Raw genomic sequence first — 18,818 nt, 5'->3', positions numbered from 1 at the left:
TAATTCTGCTTCTATATCTTATAGTCTTAAGACTGAGCTCTTAAAATCAACTTCTGTGGAAATGAAACTGTATCTGTGTACTTTTAGAATTTGAACTTCTGGTTGTTGAAAAATGGGTAGATAGTATTTGCCTATTTGGTATACCATCCTCTTTTCCACTGAGTACAATAAAATGAAAAATTGGGCTGTTTGTCCACTTTAGAGCACTTCGAGTAAATAAAACACTTGTGGAAAAGTAAAAGGCAGAGAAAAAATTTAACTGATGATTAAAAACAATAGTTTATTTCATTATAACTTTCCCCACTGTAAAAGACTGCAGACTGCAACTGGGGCACTCCATTAGTGAATTATCAGTACTGTTCTCCACTGGTACATATAAAAAATAATCTCCAGCTGAATAGATATCTTTTCTGAAAAAAAGCGACATGCTGTCGAAGCTTTTCATCTTGCATTCAACAGGACAGAACACAAGGTTACCAATAGTAAAAGGATTAATCATGTCTACTGCAGGAGGAAATGGTACATGCTATTTGGAACAGTCGACCAGTTATTGGGACGTACAGCCTATATCAAGCAGCATGGATCTTCAGCTACAGGCAAAGTACTGACTGTCTTCATTTAGTCCGTGCTTGAAAAACTGAAAACAATGTCTAACATTAATTAAAATTCTGTGACTGAACAAATGCTAAACAATCCTGATTGAGCTAAGAAATTCACTGAAAACCAATTTAAGGTTTTCAATCTGCCTCACAATATTGCGCATGATAGAAGCCACACATATTCATGTACAGGGCTCAATCCTTTGAAGACAGTATTAAATTTTTTTCAAGTAAACAAAAACTTTGGGGACAGCCATTCCCTGGTTGATTCTCCATGGCAGTGTCTTAGCTAATCAGGGTTGACCTATCTGGTTTGAATTTGAACAATAGATTGTCAGTTAACTGTTCCCTGCTACATTCTCTATCACAATGTTGCTACCACAGTCGACTTGACAATCAATCATCACTCTCTTCTCATGTAGTATAAATTGTTGCTTCCTTTTCTGTGCTGATGAGTGCTAGATGAAAAGTATTGGCAACATGTCTCTTTTTCAGTTCTGTACTACCAGAATACTATTAAATATAATTTCTATAGTAATGTTTGGTTTTAAATAGTACACACTAAACATAACTTACGTATTTTTTGTTTGAAAGTGAAGGTCTCTCTGAGAGTTTAGCAGTTAGGAGAGGTACAAAATGGTTTAATTGCAGTAACAGGGTCTAACAGCAATGCTTCAATTAGTACCAATGGAGATCAGCACTGAAATTCTGCTTGAAATTCTCAACTGGATTACAAATTGAGGCAGTGGCCACGACAAACCTTCAGAAACGTCTTGCACACCCCTCTCTCCCCAGTCCATGAAAAGGCCTCGGGCTGCATTTTTACACTGGGCCCTGTATTTAGTTAGGGCTCTTGGGCACAAGGCTGAAGGATTAACCTGCCCTGTTAAAATGCACACCCCATGCACTTGGAGTTCCTTTGTTTCAAGTACAATATAAATGGGATAGTAACATAAGGAAATAATCTGGTTTTTTAAACAAAATGGACATGCGGCTCTCAGACACAGTGGCAGAGTATAATAGCTAAACGGATTCAGTCACATATATCAGGAAATCATCGCTGCACAGTGACGTGCTGTGATTTCCTGATGTGCACACTTGCAGTTGTGACTTCCCACCACCATCGCAAACTTGAACGATTACCCCTACACTCCCAAAGACTTCATCTTACCATTGTCATTCCCCTGTTTGATCTCCTCTGCTGTTCGGTCTATCAGGACATATAAAGACCAAACAACACATGTAATTGCCACAATATGGAAGGTGACCGAGCAGACAATTTTCCTCCTTTCACTTGTTGACATCTGCAGCTTTTCCCACTGGAAGAAACATGGGAGACAGAAAGAGAGAGAAGGAGAAAGAGAGAGAATTATTCTTGTGGTTAAAGGTAACTTTTACGACTATATAATGCTATGTGTCAAAATATTTGAAAGGTGGAATTCATGTTTTGGAGCAAATTGAAATAAAAGCTTTCACTGAGGAAAGAGCAGGGGATCACACAGACTCAGGATGTGCAGTGCAGTGGGCCATTCAGCCATCATGTCTGTCCTGGCTCTCAGAATGAACAATTCACTTAGTGTTGCTCACCTGCCTTTCCTTTGTAACATTTTTCTTTTCCGATAATAATCCAATACCCTCTTGAATGCTTCAGTTGAACTTACCAAACCACACTCTCAGGCACTGCATTCCAGATCTTAACTACTCACTGTGTGAAAACATTTCTCCTCATGTCTCCACTGCCTCTTTGCAATTACTTTAAATCTGTGCCCTCTTGTTCCCGATCTATTCACATGTGGGAACATTTTTTCCTATCTACTTTGTCCAGACCCCTCAGATTTTGAATACCTCTATAAAATATCCTTTCAACCATCTCGAATCCAAGGAGAATATCTAAATTTCTCCAATCTACCACCGAACTGAAGTTCCTCAAGCCTGGATTTATTCTTGTGAATCTTTTCTGCACTCTCTGTGATGCTGTCACGTCTCTTCTAAAATATGGTGTCCAGAACTAGATACAATATTCCAGCTGAAGCTGGTTTGGTGTTAAGATAACCTCCTTCCCTTGTACTCTATGGCCCTACTGACAAAGCCTAGGTTGTTGTACCTTTATTGATCACTCTCTCAATCTGTCCTGCCACCTTCAATGACTGATGCACATATACACCCAGTTCTCTGTTATTTTACCCCCTTTAGGATTGTAACCTTTATTATATATTGTTTCTCTACATTCTCTCTACAAAATTAATCACTACACACTTCTCTACATTGAATTAAATGCTCCACTTATCTGCCTCCACGATTTTGAACCTCCACATTATCCTCCTCATAGTTCACAATGCTTCCAAGTTACAAATTAGCCTTAGATGTTAAAATTGTTACACCAAGGTCTACGTCATTAATATAAATCAATAAGAGGAAAGGTCCCAACAACAGCCCCAGGAGAACTCCAACACAAACATCTCTCACTCCAAAAACCATCCATTCACCACTCATCTCTTTCTTGTCACTTGGCCAATTTTGTATTCATGTTCCTTTCATTTCATGAGCTAAAACTTTGCTCACAAATTTGTTGCGCTGCAGTGCGCTAATTTGTTTCTTATTCCTTCAGGGAATTTGGGCATCGCTGGCAAGGCTGGCAGTTGTTGCCCATCCTTGATTGCCTTTGAGCTGAATGGTTTGTTGAGTTACTTCAGTGGGAAGTTGCAGGATAACCACATTACATGGGGTCTGGAGTCAGGATAGTTCAGGTAAGGATGGCAGATTTCCTTCCCTAAAGGACATTAGTGAATCACATGGATTTTTTTTTTACAACAATTGATGATAGCTTTTCACGGTCACAATTACTGAGACTAGTTTTATAATTCCAGGTTTTATGAATTGAATTTAAATTCCCCCTGCTGCTATGCTGGAATTTGAGTACGTAAAAGGTTTGGACTATTAGTGACATTAGGACTACACCATCTTCCCACATTGGAATCCATGTACACTACATCAACATTACCCTCTTTGTTATCTCCTCAAAAATGAAACTATTATATGACAGGACATCATCCCAGCTTTTTGTGAACAATGATAACAGTGAATAAAAACTGCTACTTTAACACAGTCTCCAGTTTATTTAAAACACTCTAATATCTCTGCTGAAATAGCAGATAAAGGATGACCATGTGAAGCATTTATTGACTAATAATCATTTCTACTCTGCTTCTAGGCTGGAAAACGAAAGCAAAATTGAACATGATTTCCATTCTGAGTCAATACTTAGCAACGACTGTGGCATCTCCGAATATCCAACGGTTTATTTTCCTTTGCTCTGTTTTATAACACTGCTTGATACAACGGGCCCTCAATTGCAATGGTCAGCTTTACACAGTAGCTGTAATTCTCCAGAAAAAAACTAAGTACTGCCACTCGTGGGTAAATTGAACTGTGTCCTGCTGGTGCTGGCAGTGCTGATGAGTTGGAATTCAATGGATATAAATGGACTAGCGCTCCCCCACAGGGATCCCAATGATTGCCCAATTCCTGACACCTGATTCACTGGAGTTGGGAATTAGCTGTGACCCCGTGATGAGAACATAAGAACATAAGAAATAGGAGCAGGAGTGGGCCATCTAGCCCCTTGAGCCTGCCCCACCATTCAATAAGATCATGGCTGATCTGTCGTGTCTCAGTTCCACTTTCCCGCCCTCTCCCCATAACCCTTAATCCCCTTGCCTATCAAAAACCCATCAACCCGCGTCTTAAAAATATTTAGCGAGGTAGCCTCCACCACTTCAACGGGCAGAGAATTCCAGAGATTCACCACCCTTTGAGTGAAGAAGTTCCTCCTCAACTCCGTTCTAAACCGCACCCCCTTTATCTTGAGGCTGTGTCCCCTAGTCCTACTGTCCTTTCTGAGCGGGAAGAGCCTCTCCACCTCTATCCTATCCATCCCATTCATCATCTTATATGTCTCAATGAGATCTCCCCTCATTCTTCTAAACTCTAACGAGTACAAGCCTAGTTTATTCAGCCTCTCCTCATAGCTCAACCCCCTCAACTCTGGTATCAGCCTAGTAAACCTCCTCTGCACTCCCTCCAAGGCCAAAATATCCTTGCGTAAGTGCGGCGACCAAAACTGCACACAGTACTCCAGCTGCGGCCTCACCAGTGCCCTATACAGCTGCAGCAAGACCTCCCTACTTTTATATTCGATCCCCCTCGCTATGAAGGCCAGCATCCCATTTGCCTTCCTGAGCACCTGCTGCACCTGCAGGCTGGGTTTTTGCGACTCATGCACAAGGACCCCGAGGTCCCTCTGCACCGTCGCCTGCTGCAGTTTTTCGCCATGTAAGTAATAGTCCTTCCAACCATTATTCCGACCAAAGTGGACAACCTCACATTTGCCAACATTAAATTCCATTTGCCAGTTCCTGGCCCATTCGCCCAGCCTATCTAGATCCTTCTGCAGACTTTCCACACCCTCCGCACAATTTGCCGTTCCACCAATCTTGGTGTCATCAGCAAATTTCAACACCATACTCTCGGTTCCCTCCTCCAGATCATCTATATAAATGGTAAATAGCTGAGGCCCCAGCACCGACCCCTGAGGCACTCCACTAGTTACCAACCGCCAATCCGAATAGCACCCATTGACCCCCACTCTTTGCCTCCTATTTGACAGCCAATCCTCTATCCACGCTAACACCCTACCCCCAACTCCATGTCCCCTGACCTTCTGTAATAACCTCTTGTGAGGCACCTTGTCAAACGCCTTCTGAAAATCAAGAAACACCACATCCACCGGCTCTCCTCTATCCACCGCCCTAGACACATCCTCATAGAACTCCAATAAATTTGTCAGACACGACTTCCCCTTAATGAAACCGTGCTGCGTCTGCTCTATCAAACAATTCTCCTCAAGATGCCTCGCTATTTTCTCCTTGATCACGGATTCTAACATTTTACCTACAACAGATGTTAAACCAACTGGCCTATAATTCCCTGCCTTTTGCCTGCCACCCTTCTTAAACAACGGCGTAACATTAGCTGTCCTTGATATGTATGTCCCTGTCAGGCAAGGAGGAATTGGTCGAGCTAGGGAACCGTGGTGCACTAAGAAAGTTGGTTCGCTGGTTAAAAAGAAAAAGGAGGCTTATGTCCGGATGAGACTTGAGGGCTCAGGTAGTGCACTAGAAAGCTTTAGATTGGCTAGGAGGGAGTTAAAGAGTGAGTTAAGAAGGGCTAAAAGAGGACATGAGAAGACTTTGGCTGATAGGATTAAAGAGAATCCTAAGGCGTTCTATAGATATGTTAAGAACAGAAGGTTGGTAGGGCAAGATTGGGGCCAGTTAGAGACAGCAGTGGGAATTTGTGTGTGGAGCCGGAAGAGATTGGAGAGGCATTGAACCAATATTTCTCTTCGGTGTTCACGCAGGGGGACATAAATGTAGCTGTGGAGAACACTGGGTTACAGGGTTGTAAACTGAACAGTATTGCAGTTGATAAGGAGGATGTGCTAGATATTCTTGAAGGTTTGAAAATAGATAAGTCTCCTGGGCCGGATGGGATTTACCCTAGGATTCTCTGGGAGGCAAGAGAGGCGATTGCAGAGCCTCTGGCTCTGATCTTCAGGTCGTCGTTGGTCACAGGTATAGTGCCGGAGGATTGGAGGATGGCAAATGTTGTCCCATTGTTTAAGAAGGGGAACAGAGACTTCCCCGGGAATTATAGACCGGTGAGTCTTACTTCTGTTGTGGGTAAGGTTTTAGAAAAAATTATTAGGGATAGGATTTATAGTTATTTGGAGAGTAATGAATTGATTGGAGATAGTCAGCATGGTTTTGTGGCGGGTAGGTCATGCCTTACTAACCTTATTGAGTTTTTTGAGAAAGTGACCAAAGAGGTGGATGGGGGTAAGGCAGTTGACGTGGTATATATGGACTTTAGCAAGGCGTTTGATAAGGTTCACCATGGTAGGCTTCTGCAGAAAATGCAGATGTATGGGATTGAGGGTGATTTAGGTAATTGGATCAGGAATTGGCTGGCGGATAGGAGACAGAGGGTGGTGGTTGATGGTAAGTATTCGTCATGGAGTTCAGTTACGAGTGGTGTGCCTCAGGGATCTGTTTTGGGGCCACTGCTGTTTGTAATTTTTATAAATGATCTGGATGAGGGTATAGTTGGGGGGATTAGTAAATTTGCTGATGACACCAAAGTCGGAGGTGTGGTAGATAGTGAGGAAGGGTGTCTTAGTTTACAGGGGGACTTGGACAAGTTGCAGAGCTGGGCCGAGAGGTGGCGGATGGAGTTTAGTGTGGAAAAGTGTGAGGTAATTCACTTTGGCAGGAATAACAGATGTGTGGAGTATAGGGCTAACAGTAGGACTCTGAATAGTGTGGATGAACAGAGGGATCTAGGTGTATGTGTACATAGATCCCTGAAAGTTGGGAATCAAGTAGATAGGGTTGTTAGGAAGGCATACGGTGTCTTGGCGTTTATTGGTAGGGGGATTGAATTTAGGAGCTGCAGCGTCATGTTGCAACTGTACAAGACTGTGGTGCGGCCGCACTTGGAGTATTGTGTGCAGTTCTGGTCCCCACATTATAGGAAGGATGTGGAGGCTTTGGAGAGGGTGCAGAGGAGGTTTACCAGGATGTTGCCTGGTATGGAGGGGAGGTCCTATGAGGAGAGACTGAGGGATTTGAGGTTGTTTTCGTTAGAAAGAAGGCGGCTAAGAGGGGATCTTATTGAAACATATAAGATGATTAGAGGTTTAGATAGGGTGGACAGTGATAGCCTTTTTCCTCGGATGGAGAAAGCTAGCACGAGGGGGCATAGCTTTAAATTAAGGGGTGGTGGTTATAGGACGGATGTCAGGGGTAGGATCTTTACCCAGAGGGTGGTGAGGGATTGGAATGCCCTGCCTGCAGCAGTTGTAAATGCGCCTAGTTTGGGGGCGTTTAAGAGATCCGTGGATAGGTTTATGGATGGAAAGGGTTTGGTTTAGGTTAGAGGGTCATTGCTTTTTAACTGGTCGGCGCAACATCGTGGGCCGAAGGGCCTGTTCTGCGCTATAATGTTCTATGTTCTATGTTCTATGTTTTCCAATCTTCCGGCACTTCCCCGGAATCCAGCGAGGTTTGGAAAATAATCATCAAGGCATCCACTATCACCTCCGCCATTTCTTTCAGAACCCTTGGATGCATTCCATCCGGTCCTGGGGACTTGTCCACAATCAGTCCCTCCAGTCTGTCGAGCACCGCCTCTCTAGTAACAATAACGTCATTCAGGCCCTCCACTCCTACCATCTTTCCATCGCTAACACCCGGCAAATTATTCACGTCCTCCTCCGTGAAGACTGAAACAAAAAAGTTATTCAAGACCTCAGCCATTTCCCTATCCCCCACCACTAAGTCCCCCCTCTCATCCTCTAAGGGTCCAACGTTCACCCTAGCCAGCCTCTTCCTTTTTATATATTTATAAAAACTCTTGCTATCCGTTTTTATATTAAGCGCAAGCCCAGCTTAGTTTATCCTACCCTTCTTTATCAACTTCTTTGTCATTCTTTGTTGACATTTAAACCTCTCCCAATCCTCTTCTCGCCCACTACTCTTAGCTACTCTCAGAGCATCAGCTCTGTTTAAATGCAGCGTTGCCTGTCACTGCAGACAAGAATATGGTGAGTAGGAAGGCATCCCTGAGGTCCCTGGATGTGGACTTGGATCAAATGCTTAATGCAGTGGAGGAGAGGAAGGTCATAATCTCCTCCATGTGGGCTGAAGATCTCCAGGCAGCATCCTCAACCCAGCCTGGGATGCAGTGGGGGAGGCAGTAAGCACCAGTGGCTTGACCAGGAGAATCACCTTAGTGTCGCAAGAAGACAAGTGACCCCCTTAGAGCTGGAAGGGTAAGTACCCATCTGTTTTTCTTTGGCACCACCCTGACCTTGACCTGGCATCTAGCTCCCCTACATGCTACTTTACAGCTATCCAAACACCCAGCAACCAGCATAAACCCCCTCCCAGCCATGCCCCTCACAACAACTTTTATGATGCCCACACATGCCACCTGATGGAAACCCCCCATAGCTGCCAAGTGTGCACCTGAAATGTCATCTTTATGTTCTCACAGGAGAAGCTTGCTCACAACAGGAGAAGGCAAAGACTGGTGAGGGATACCAGAGGTCCAAGTACTTTGAGGAGAGGGTGATGGAACTCGCAGAGGAGACCCCTAAGGAATCAGCGAAATTGGGATGCAGCAGAGAAGTGAGACTCCACTGTCCCATTCTCCCCAGGCAGATATTAAGCGTCTGGCAGAGATGTAGATGCAGAGCCAGGCTTTACAGGAGAGACTGTCGGAAACATTCCAGCAACTGCAAGGTCAGCTGGAGGAGTCCAGAAGCTTTCTGTCATATGACATGTACTGACAATGAGTGGTACCGAGTCCAACACGGTCAGGGTGGAAAGCCTGGGGTAAGAGGTTTGAAACATGAGTAATGGCTTCCAAAGCTTGGCTCATTCTGTGGTGTCTGTGGCCCAGTAACAGAAGGACATATTCCAGGTGCTGGTGAACATTGCTGCAGCTTTTCACAGTTTATCCATCACACAGGGCCACGGTTGAGGATATTGCGAGCTTGTCCCAGTGTCACAAACCTGGCTGATGTTAACTGTGAGGGTGCCCCAATTCAGAATGTCAGTTCACAGTGGCGTATACAGTTTTGTTTACAGCAATGGTCTGAGGAACCACTTGGAAGACCCGGTGACAATTTTTATAGAGACATTTATTTTATTAATTTTGATGAGATTAATGTCTCTACTAAAATGGGAAAAGTGGAGCAAAGAATTAATAGAATTGTATTTGACCAGGGAATTCAAGGATCAATTGATCAACATTGCCAATACTTTCCTGTTATCTGCAAATTTCTCTGTACTGCTACAGGCTAAGAGAGAGAAAATGAATGGATTCAGAATTTCCTATATTTCTCTGTGAGAATGAAACTGGTCTATAACACGATGTTTATAAAATGGTGCCGCTGTTGTTAAGAAGTGCAGTAAATAACATCTCCATTAATAGGAAATTGTCCTCATGCTGTGGAAAGGTTGTTGGAAGGAGAGGTGAGGCAGTTAAATTATGAGAAAAAAGTAAAAGGAAAACTAATCATGAGAGACGCATCTAAATAAAAACGTGCTCACAGCAAGTGCTTTCGTTGCTAGGCAACAATATCAACCAATACACTTTTATTGAAATCCAGGGAACTGCTGTCAAAAATTGTTTCCAATTTTTCTGTTCATTCCACATTTTATAATCATTCTTCTGTCATTTTTATGCTCCCTCAGATTGGAAATGTAACTTGCTCCCAGACCTGTGTTAACACCACGAAAACTACAAATAGCTGGGACTGGGAAATACCAAGTTTCTTCTTTCCCAGGGGCTAATTTCTGACTTGTGTTCTGTACATGTCCCCAGTCTCTTCATCCAGATTGAGATCTCAGTGTTTCACTGAAATGGTGGCTCAAACACTTTGCTCAGCTGAATTTTATTTTCGACTTATTGCAGCAAGCTGACGATGTGAGATCAAAGATTCTGTTTTAACTTTACAGCCTGTGGCATCAAGCAATCATGCTGAGCTGAGGAGAAATGTTATGCTGTTAGCTTTGCATCTTCTGGGAGTTTAGTTGACAGATTCCAACATTCTCCACTTTAGAACAATTATCAGACACCACAGAGAAGATGTGATTATCCTTCCCATTGGCTCTGCTGTCCCAGCTGACAATGTAAACCTAATGGGGAAATACTCACCAAAATAAGGAAAAGAATATCCTGGAATAAATTAAAACCTGTTACTGAAAATCTTATTTTATCTCTGTAATCTTTTACTGCTAACAGATTTCTCGAGGCTTTAAATCACCATCAAAACTGAAAATAAAAATCAAGTCTCTCTTTCTGTGACTATTTCTTTACGTCTTGCTAATTCATTCGATTATCCACTTTGTATTCCTTCGTGCACCACGGCTTTTCACAAACATTTTCTTAATTTTTGTGTCCTTTTGTTTTGTTTTTACCAGTTTGCCACTCTTTCTGTGACTGCCTTTTCCTCTGACACATCTCTTTTTTTTGTTTGAGAAGTTTTCATTCTCTGTGCCTTTGATTGATTTACTAAATCTGTACCTTTTATGTTTTTAAAACCTTTGTCATGTGGCAAGTTAAAACTGCGGCTTCTGCACTAGGAGTTTAGAGGGTGGGGGTGGGGGGATCCTGGGATACTTGAGTATTGCCTGGGAGTGAAGGAAGGTGGGTGGGGTCTCACCTGGGAGAAGACAACATACTTGAAGCCTTTGCTTTGTACCCTGAGCTGGTCTTTTTTTGACAGGAATGGGGCTCTGTATACCCTGGCCACCCAGAAACCATTCCAATGACGAGGTTAGGAAGTGCTTCTGGAGATAATGAGGAAGGTTCGAGTATCCAAGGGAAGAGACTTCAAAAGAGTGATTGACATGGAACTTGGGGATTTTGAAATTGAAAAGGGTATCAATGGTAAAGGTTGAAAGGAAGTCCACCTTCTGACATCACTGCTACATGATGGTTTGGCAAGACCAGCAGACTAAGTTTTACAATAGCTCTGTCAGCACTGCAAATACAAGGCCACAGATAATGATTCTTCCGACTCTTCACTTTAGCTCTTAGAAGCAGGAGAGACAGCACTTGGCTATCAAGGTGCACTTACTCAGTAATAACTGCTGACTGACACTCAATTTGAGTTCCGTCAGGATCATTCAGTTCCTGCAATCATAGAACCATAGAACATTACAGCACAGAAACAGGCCTTCTGGCCCTTCTTGGCTGTGCCGAACCATTTTTCTGCCTAGTCCCACTGACCTGCACCTGGACCATTTCGCTCTACACCCCTCTCATCCATGAACTCATTACAGCGTTGGGTCAAACGTGAGGTGAGGTGAGGTAAGTTAAGAGCGATTGTGCTTGGCATCAAGGTGGCTTTGGATGAGTCAAGGAGTCCTAGCAACATTGAAGTAAACTCAGAGCAAAAACTCTCCACTGGGTGAAGTTACATCTGACACAAAGGAAGATTACAGTATCTCTTCAAAATGACATAGGTAAGTGGATGGGGTGGGCAAATAGTGGCAGATGAAGTTCAATGCAGAGACGTGTGAGGGGATGAATTTCCCTAGAAAGAACATGGTATTCTGTTACAGATCAGAAACTCCAAAGTATATGCTTGCCTGGATCATAAGTTTTGCACCTTGAATTTGGCTAGGATAGGCATGATATGTTTCACTTCAGGTATGATTCAATTGAGCCACTAGGGACCTTTAAACAAATAAAGTCTATTTAAGAATATAGTTAACATGTATAGTAAGAAAATTAACAAGAACTTTTAACAGTTACAAACAAGAAACAGAACAACCCCATTATAATATAAAACGCTTAATGAATGTTCCTTCCTAAAATGTTCCAATCAAAACTAAAACCTTCCATAGACAAAACCCTTTAAACAAGTTCAACACAGTAAAGTTTAATGCTCACGTGATACTGGAAATTGAGTCCTTTGGTTGAAGTCTTCAGTCCTGGATTTACTCAGGACAAGTTGAAGACAAAACAACTTCTCAGAACCCTAGCAAGAAACTCTCTGGTCAAGTCACCAACTGCAGAATCTTTACTGCAGGAAGGTAAGACATTTCTTTCAGATAACCAGCAGAATTTCCAAAATATCGGGGAGAGAAAGAACACATTTCTTTTTAGCTTGCTGTCCCTTCTAAAGCTAAACTGTAGCTCAGAACTGAAAATAAAAGAACTTCTGTTACCTGAACTGCCAACTAGTTTTTTTTCCTCCTAACAATGTAGAGTTATACAAAATCCCAAAATAAAAACAAACAACAGCCATCCAAGCCACTTATGAATCAATAAAATGACATCTGGTAGCCAATTCAACAGCATTGAGAACTACTACGATTGCGAGCTAAGAAAACACTGAAACTGTGAGAGCTGCAGAAATCATGATTTAAGAGAAACCTTTCATAAAGGTGCATTAGTGTCACAATGGATACATAATATAAAAATAAGGGGTACAATTCTTAAAGGGGAACAGGGGGACCTGGGTGTGTACATGCATTGATCATTGAAGATGGCAGGACATGTGAAGAGAGCAGTTAATTTAGCAGATAGCATCCTGGGCTTTATTAACAGGGGCATAAAGAACATGACCAAGGAAGTTATGCTTACTTATACAAGACACTCGTTGGACCTCAGCAGGAACATTATGTACAGTCCTGGACACCACACTATGGGAAGGATGTGAATGTGAGAGCGTGCAGAAAAGATTTTCAAGAATAGTTCCAGGAATGAGAGGTCAGGAGTGTTCTCCTCAGAGAGAAGGCAGCTAAGAGCAGATTTGATAGAGATGTTCAAAATCATGCTGGGGCTGGACAAGGTAGGTAGGGAAAAACAGTTCTTGCTCCCCTAAAACTTTCAGGGTACCAAGCCAGGGATCAATCCTGGTTCAATGAAGAGTGTAGGAAGGCATGCAAGGAGTAGCACCAGGCACACCTAAAAATGAAGTGTCAACCTGGTAAAGCTACAGCTCAAGAATACATGCATTCCAAATAGCATAAACAGCAAATAATAGAGCTAAGCGATCCCACAACCACCAACAGCTCTGCTACATCCAGCATGAAAGGTGGCGGACATTAAACGACTCACTGGAGGAGGAGGCTCCACAAGTATCCCTATCCTCACTGATGGAAGAGCCCCAGCACATCAGTGCAAAAGATAAGGTTAAAATATTCACAACAATCTTCAGCCAAAAGTGCCAAGTGGATGGTTCATCTCAGCCTCCTCTGGAGTCCCCAGAATCACAGATGCCAGTCTTCACTCCATGCGATATTAAGAAACAACTAAAAGCACAGGATACTGCAAAGGCAATGGGCCCTGAAAATATTCCAGCAATAGTACTGAAGGCTTGTGTCCCAGAACCTCTTGTGCCCCTAGCCATGCTGTTCCAGTACAGTTACAACACTGGCACCTATCTGGCAATGTGGAAATTGCCTTGGTATATCCTGTACGCACGAAGTCCAACCCCGCCAATTACCAAGAGTCTACTCTTAGTCATCAGTAAAGTGCTGGAAGGGATCACCAACAGTGCTATCAAACTTCACTTACTCGGCAAGAACTTACTCACGGACAATCAGTGAGTTCCATCAGGGTCTCTCATTTCCTGACCTCATTACAGCCTATGTTTAAACATGGACAAAAGAGCTGAATGACAGAGATGAGGTGAGAGTAACAGCCCTTAATATCAAGGCAGCATTTGATCAAGTGTGACGTCAAGGGGCCCTAGCAAAGCTGGAGTCAACAGAAATCAGGGGGAAAATTCCTCTCTGGCTGGAGTCATACCTGACACAAAGGAAGGTGATTGCAATTGTTGTTGGTCAATCGTCTCAGTCCCAGGACATCACTGCAGGAGTTCCTCAAGGTAGTATCCTCTCATCATAAGGTCAGAAGTGAGGATGTAGAACATAGAACATAGAACATTACAGTGCAGAACAGGCCCTTTGGCCCACGATGTTGCGCCGACCAGTTACAAAACAATGACCCACTAACCTAAACCAATCCCTTTTCGTCCATAAACCTATCCACGGATCTCTTAAACGCCCCCAAACTAGGCGCATTTACAACTGCAGCAGGCAGGGCATTCCAATCCCTCACCACCCTCTGGGTAAAGAACCTATCCCTGACATCCGTCCTATAACTACCCCCCCTTAATTTAAAGCCATGCCCCCTCGTGCTAGATTTCTCCATCAGAGGAAAAAGGCTATCACTATCCACCCTATCTAAACCTCTAATCATCTTATATGTTTCAATAAGATCCCCTGTTAGCCGCCTTCTTTCCAGCGAAAACAACCCCAAATCCCTCAGCCTCTCCTCATAGGACCTCCCCTCCATACCAGGCAACATCCTGGTAAACCTCCTCTGCACCCTCTCCAAAGCCTCCACATCCTTCCTGTAATGTGGGGACCAGAACTGCACACAGTACTCCAAGTGCGGCCGCACCAGAGTTGTGTACAGTTGCAACATGACGCTGCGACTCCTAAATTCAATCCCCCTACCAATAAACGCCAAGACACCGTATGCCTTCTTAACAACCTTATCTACTTGATTCCCAACTTTCAGGGATCTATGTACACATACACCTAGATCCCTCTGCTCATCCACACTATTCAAAGTCCTCCCGTTAGCCCTATACTCGACACATCTGTTATTCCTACCAAAGTGAATTACCTCACACTTCTCCGCATTAAACTCCATCCGCCACCTCTCGGCCCAGCTCTGCAACCTGTCTAAGTCTTCCTGCAAACTATGACACCCTTCCTCACTATCTACCACACCTCCGACTTTGGTGTCATCAGCAAATTTACTAATCCACCCAACTATACCTTCATCCAGATCATTAATAAAAATTACAAACAGCAATGGCCCCAAAACAGATCCCTGAGGCACACCACTCGTAACCGAACTCCATGATGAATATTTACCATCAACCACCACCCTCTGTCTCCTATCTGCTAGCCAATTCCTGATCCAATTTCCTAGATTACCCTCAATCCCATACGTCTGCATTTTCTGCAGAAGCCTACCATGGTGAACCTTATCAAACGCCTTACTAAAATCCATATACACCACGTCCACTGCCTTACCCTCATCCACCTCTTTGGTCACTTTCTCAAAAAACTCAATAAGGTTAGTAAGGCACGACCTACCCGCCATGTTCGCTGATGTGCAATGTTCAGTGCCATTCATGACTTCTCAGATACTTAAGCAGTCCACGTCCAAATACAGGAAGACCTGGACAATATCCAGGCTTGGGCTGACAAATGGTAAGGAACTTCTTACTGTGCTTACCGCAGTCTAACACCGGCATCTCCGCATTATTCCTAGCCAGAGTGTAAGCGACAGGATATATCAGATAACTACGTGGCTGAAGAGATGGTGTCGGGGCGGGTGTTGGGGGAGGTGGGGTATTGGGACCGGTTCTGGGGAAGGTGGGACCTGTACAAATTGGACAGTTTGCATCTGGTCAGGACTGGGACTTGACTCCTAGGGGGACTGTTTGCTAGTAGAGCAGTTGGGGAAGGTTTAAACTAATATGCCGGGGGATGGGAACCTATGTAAGGAGTCAGAGAAGGAGAAAGCAAAGACAAAAGCAAAAGGTAGAAAAGGGAATAAGAAACGTGATAGGCAGAGAAACCAAGAACAAAGTTCAAACAGGACTAGAGAGAAAAATATTGGGAGAAAAGCAAACAACGTTAAAGAGACAAGCTTAAAGGCTCTGTGCCCCAATGCGCGGAGCATTTGCATTAAAGTGGATGAACTAATCATGCAGATAGATGTAAATCAGTAAGATATGATTGGGATTACAGAGACATGGCTGCAGGATGAGAATTGAATGTGCCAGGGTATCCAATATTTAGGAAAGACAGGCATAACTGAAAAGGTGGTGGAGTGGTACTGCTGGTTAAAGAGGAAATGAAAACAATAAGGATATTAGGTCCGACAACATAGGTAGAGTTAAGAAATACCAAGAGGCAAAAAAAAATTACTGGGTGGCAGATATAAATCCCAAACTGGAGTGGTGATGTTGGAAATGGCATTAAACACAAAATTTGAGACACATGTGATAAGAGAGTATTGGCGATCATGGGTATTTTAATCTGCACATAGTTTAGGCAAATCAAATTAGCCACAATGATCTAAAGGAGGGATTGCTGGAGTGTATAAGGATGGTTTTCTTGACTAACATGTGGAGGAACAGCTGTCTTAGACTGGGTACTGTGTAATGAGAAGGGAATCATTGCCAATCTAGCTGCACGAGACCCCTTGGGAATGAGTGACCACAACATAATAGAACTTTTTTATCAAGATGAAGAGTGAAGTAGTTGATTTGGAGCCTAGGGTGCCGTATCTTAATAAAAGAAACTGTGAGGATATGAGAAGTGAGTTGGCCTTGATAGACTGGGGAGAATTACTTAAAGGGATAATAGTGGACAGGCAATGACAAACATTCAAGGAATGCATGGGGGAACTAGAGCAACTGTTTATTCCTGTCTGGCATAAAAGTAAAATGGATAAGAGGGCCAATCCAGGCTCACAAAGGAAATTAGAGAGAGTATCCAATCTAAGGAAGAAGCATATAGATTGGTCAAGAAAAATAATAGGTCTGAGGATTGGGAGCAGTTTAGAATCCAGCAAAGAAGCACCGAGGGAAAAATGCAGTTTGAAATTAAGCTTGAAGGGAACATAAAGACTGACACTAAGAGTTTCTATAGGCATGCGAAGAGAAAGAGGTTGGTGGAGATAAATGTAGGTCCCCTAGAGACAGAAACAGGGGAATGTATAAAGGGGACAAAGAAATGGCCGAGCAGTTAAATCCATACTTTGATTCTGTCTTCACAAAAGTGGACACAAATCAAACGCCAGAAACGTGGGAGAATGCAAGATTTAGTGAGAGGGAAGAATTGAGGGAGATCAATATTAGTACAGAAATGGGGCTGGGAAAATTAATTGCTTTGAAGGTGGATAAATTCCCAGGGCCTGAAAATCTACATCCCAGAGTACTTAAGGAGGTGGCTCTAGAAATAGTAGATACATCGGTGGTCATCTTCCAGGATTCTGCAGACTCTGGAACAGTCCCTGCAGATCGGAAGGTAGCGAATGTCACTGCAATATTCAAAAAAGGAAGTAGAGAGAAAACAGAGAGTTATAGACCAGAAAGCTTAACGTCAGTAATGGGAAAAATTCTCAAATCCATTATTAAGGACTTTATAGCAGAGCATTTAGGAAGCAGTGCCAGGATCAGACAGAGTCAGCATGGATTTATAAAGGGAAAAATCTGTTGCAATTCTTTGAAGATGGAACTAGTAGAGTTGATAAGGGGGTATACTTGGTCTTTCAGAAAGATGTGGTATACTTGGACTTTCAGAAAGCATTTGACAAAGGCCCGCACAGGAGATTATTGTGCAAGATTAAAGTACACGGGATTGGGGGAAATGTATTGAGATGGATGGAAAACTGGTTTGCAGAGAGGAAACAAAGAGTAGGAATTAATGGGTGCTTTTCAAATTGGCAGACCGTAACTAGTGGGGTGCCACAGGGATTGGTGCAGGGACCCCAGATATTCACAATGTATATGAAATGATTTGGATGAGGGAACATAATGTAAGTTTGCAGATGATACCAAGTTGGGTGGGGGGGTAAACTGTGACACAGGTGCAAAGATCCTTCAGAATGATCTGGATAGCTTGGATGAATGGGCAAATAAATGGCAGATGCAGTATAATTTGGGTAAAGATGAGGTTATTCACTTTGAAAGCAAAAACAAGAAGTCAGATTACTACCTGAATGGCTGTAAATTGGGAGAGGGGACCTGGGTGTCCTTGTGCACCAATCATTGAAGGTAAGCATGTAGGTGCAACAGGCGGTAAAGAAGGCAATTGGCATGTTGGCCTTCATTGCGAGATATTTCCAGTACAGGAGCAGGGATGCAACTATACAGGGCCTTGGTGAGGCCACACCTAGAGTACTGGGTGCGGTTTTGGTCTCCTTTTCTGAGGAAGGATGTTCTTGCTCTCGATGGAGTGTACCAGAGATTTACCAGGCTGATTCCAGGGATGGCAGGACTGATGTATGAGGAAAGATTGACTAAGTTAGGATTGTTTTCGCTGAAGTTCAGATGAATGAGGGGGGATCTCATAGAGACTTATAAAGTTCTAACAGGAGTAGACAGGATAGATGTAGGAAGGATATTCCCAATGGTGGGGAAGTCCAGAACCAGGGGTCACAGTGTGAAGATTCAGAGTAGACCATTTAGCACGCCGGTGAAGAGGCATTTCTTCACCCAAAGAGTGGTAAGCCTGTGGAATTCATTACCACAGAACGTAGTTGGTGCCAAAATATTGAATGTATTCAAGAGGTGACTGGATATAGCACTTGGGGCAAATGGAATCAAAAGTTATGAGGAAAAAGAAGGATTAAGCTATTGAGTTGGATGATCAGCCATGAATATAATGAATGGCGGAGCAGGGTCAAAAGGCCAATGGCCTCCTCCTGCTCCTATCTTCTATGTATGTTTTCCATGCTGTAAAGCTCTATATAAATCGTGTGGTCAAAGGCTAGGAATCCTGTGGCAGGTAACTTACCTCCTGACTCCCCAATGTCTATCATCTA

The 18,818-nt window shown here is 43.2% G+C and overlaps 1 protein-coding gene across 7 annotated transcripts in view; it reads right to left on the bottom strand.

Annotated features, from left to right (window-relative positions):
- Window positions 1-18,818, bottom strand: part of LOC145345507 (E3 ubiquitin-protein ligase MARCHF1-like) — a 361,092-nt gene that overhangs the window by 6,739 nt on the left and 335,535 nt on the right. For all 7 annotated transcript variants that reach the window (XM_080193343.1, XM_080193336.1, XM_080193368.1 and 4 more), the window contains one exon: window positions 1,771-1,918. In XM_080193343.1, coding sequence (XP_080049469.1) covers window positions 1,771-1,918 — 148 coding nt within the window. The remainder of the gene's footprint in view (window positions 1-1,770; window positions 1,919-18,818) is intronic.

The sequence above is a fragment of the Carcharhinus amblyrhynchos genome, chromosome 1 (assembly GCF_965287045.1).
Source record: "Carcharhinus amblyrhynchos chromosome 1, sCarAmb.v2.hapA, whole genome shotgun sequence".
Lineage (NCBI taxonomy): Eukaryota > Metazoa > Chordata > Chondrichthyes > Carcharhiniformes > Carcharhinidae > Carcharhinus > Carcharhinus amblyrhynchos.
This window is presented reverse-complemented; position numbering and strand designations above follow the sequence as displayed.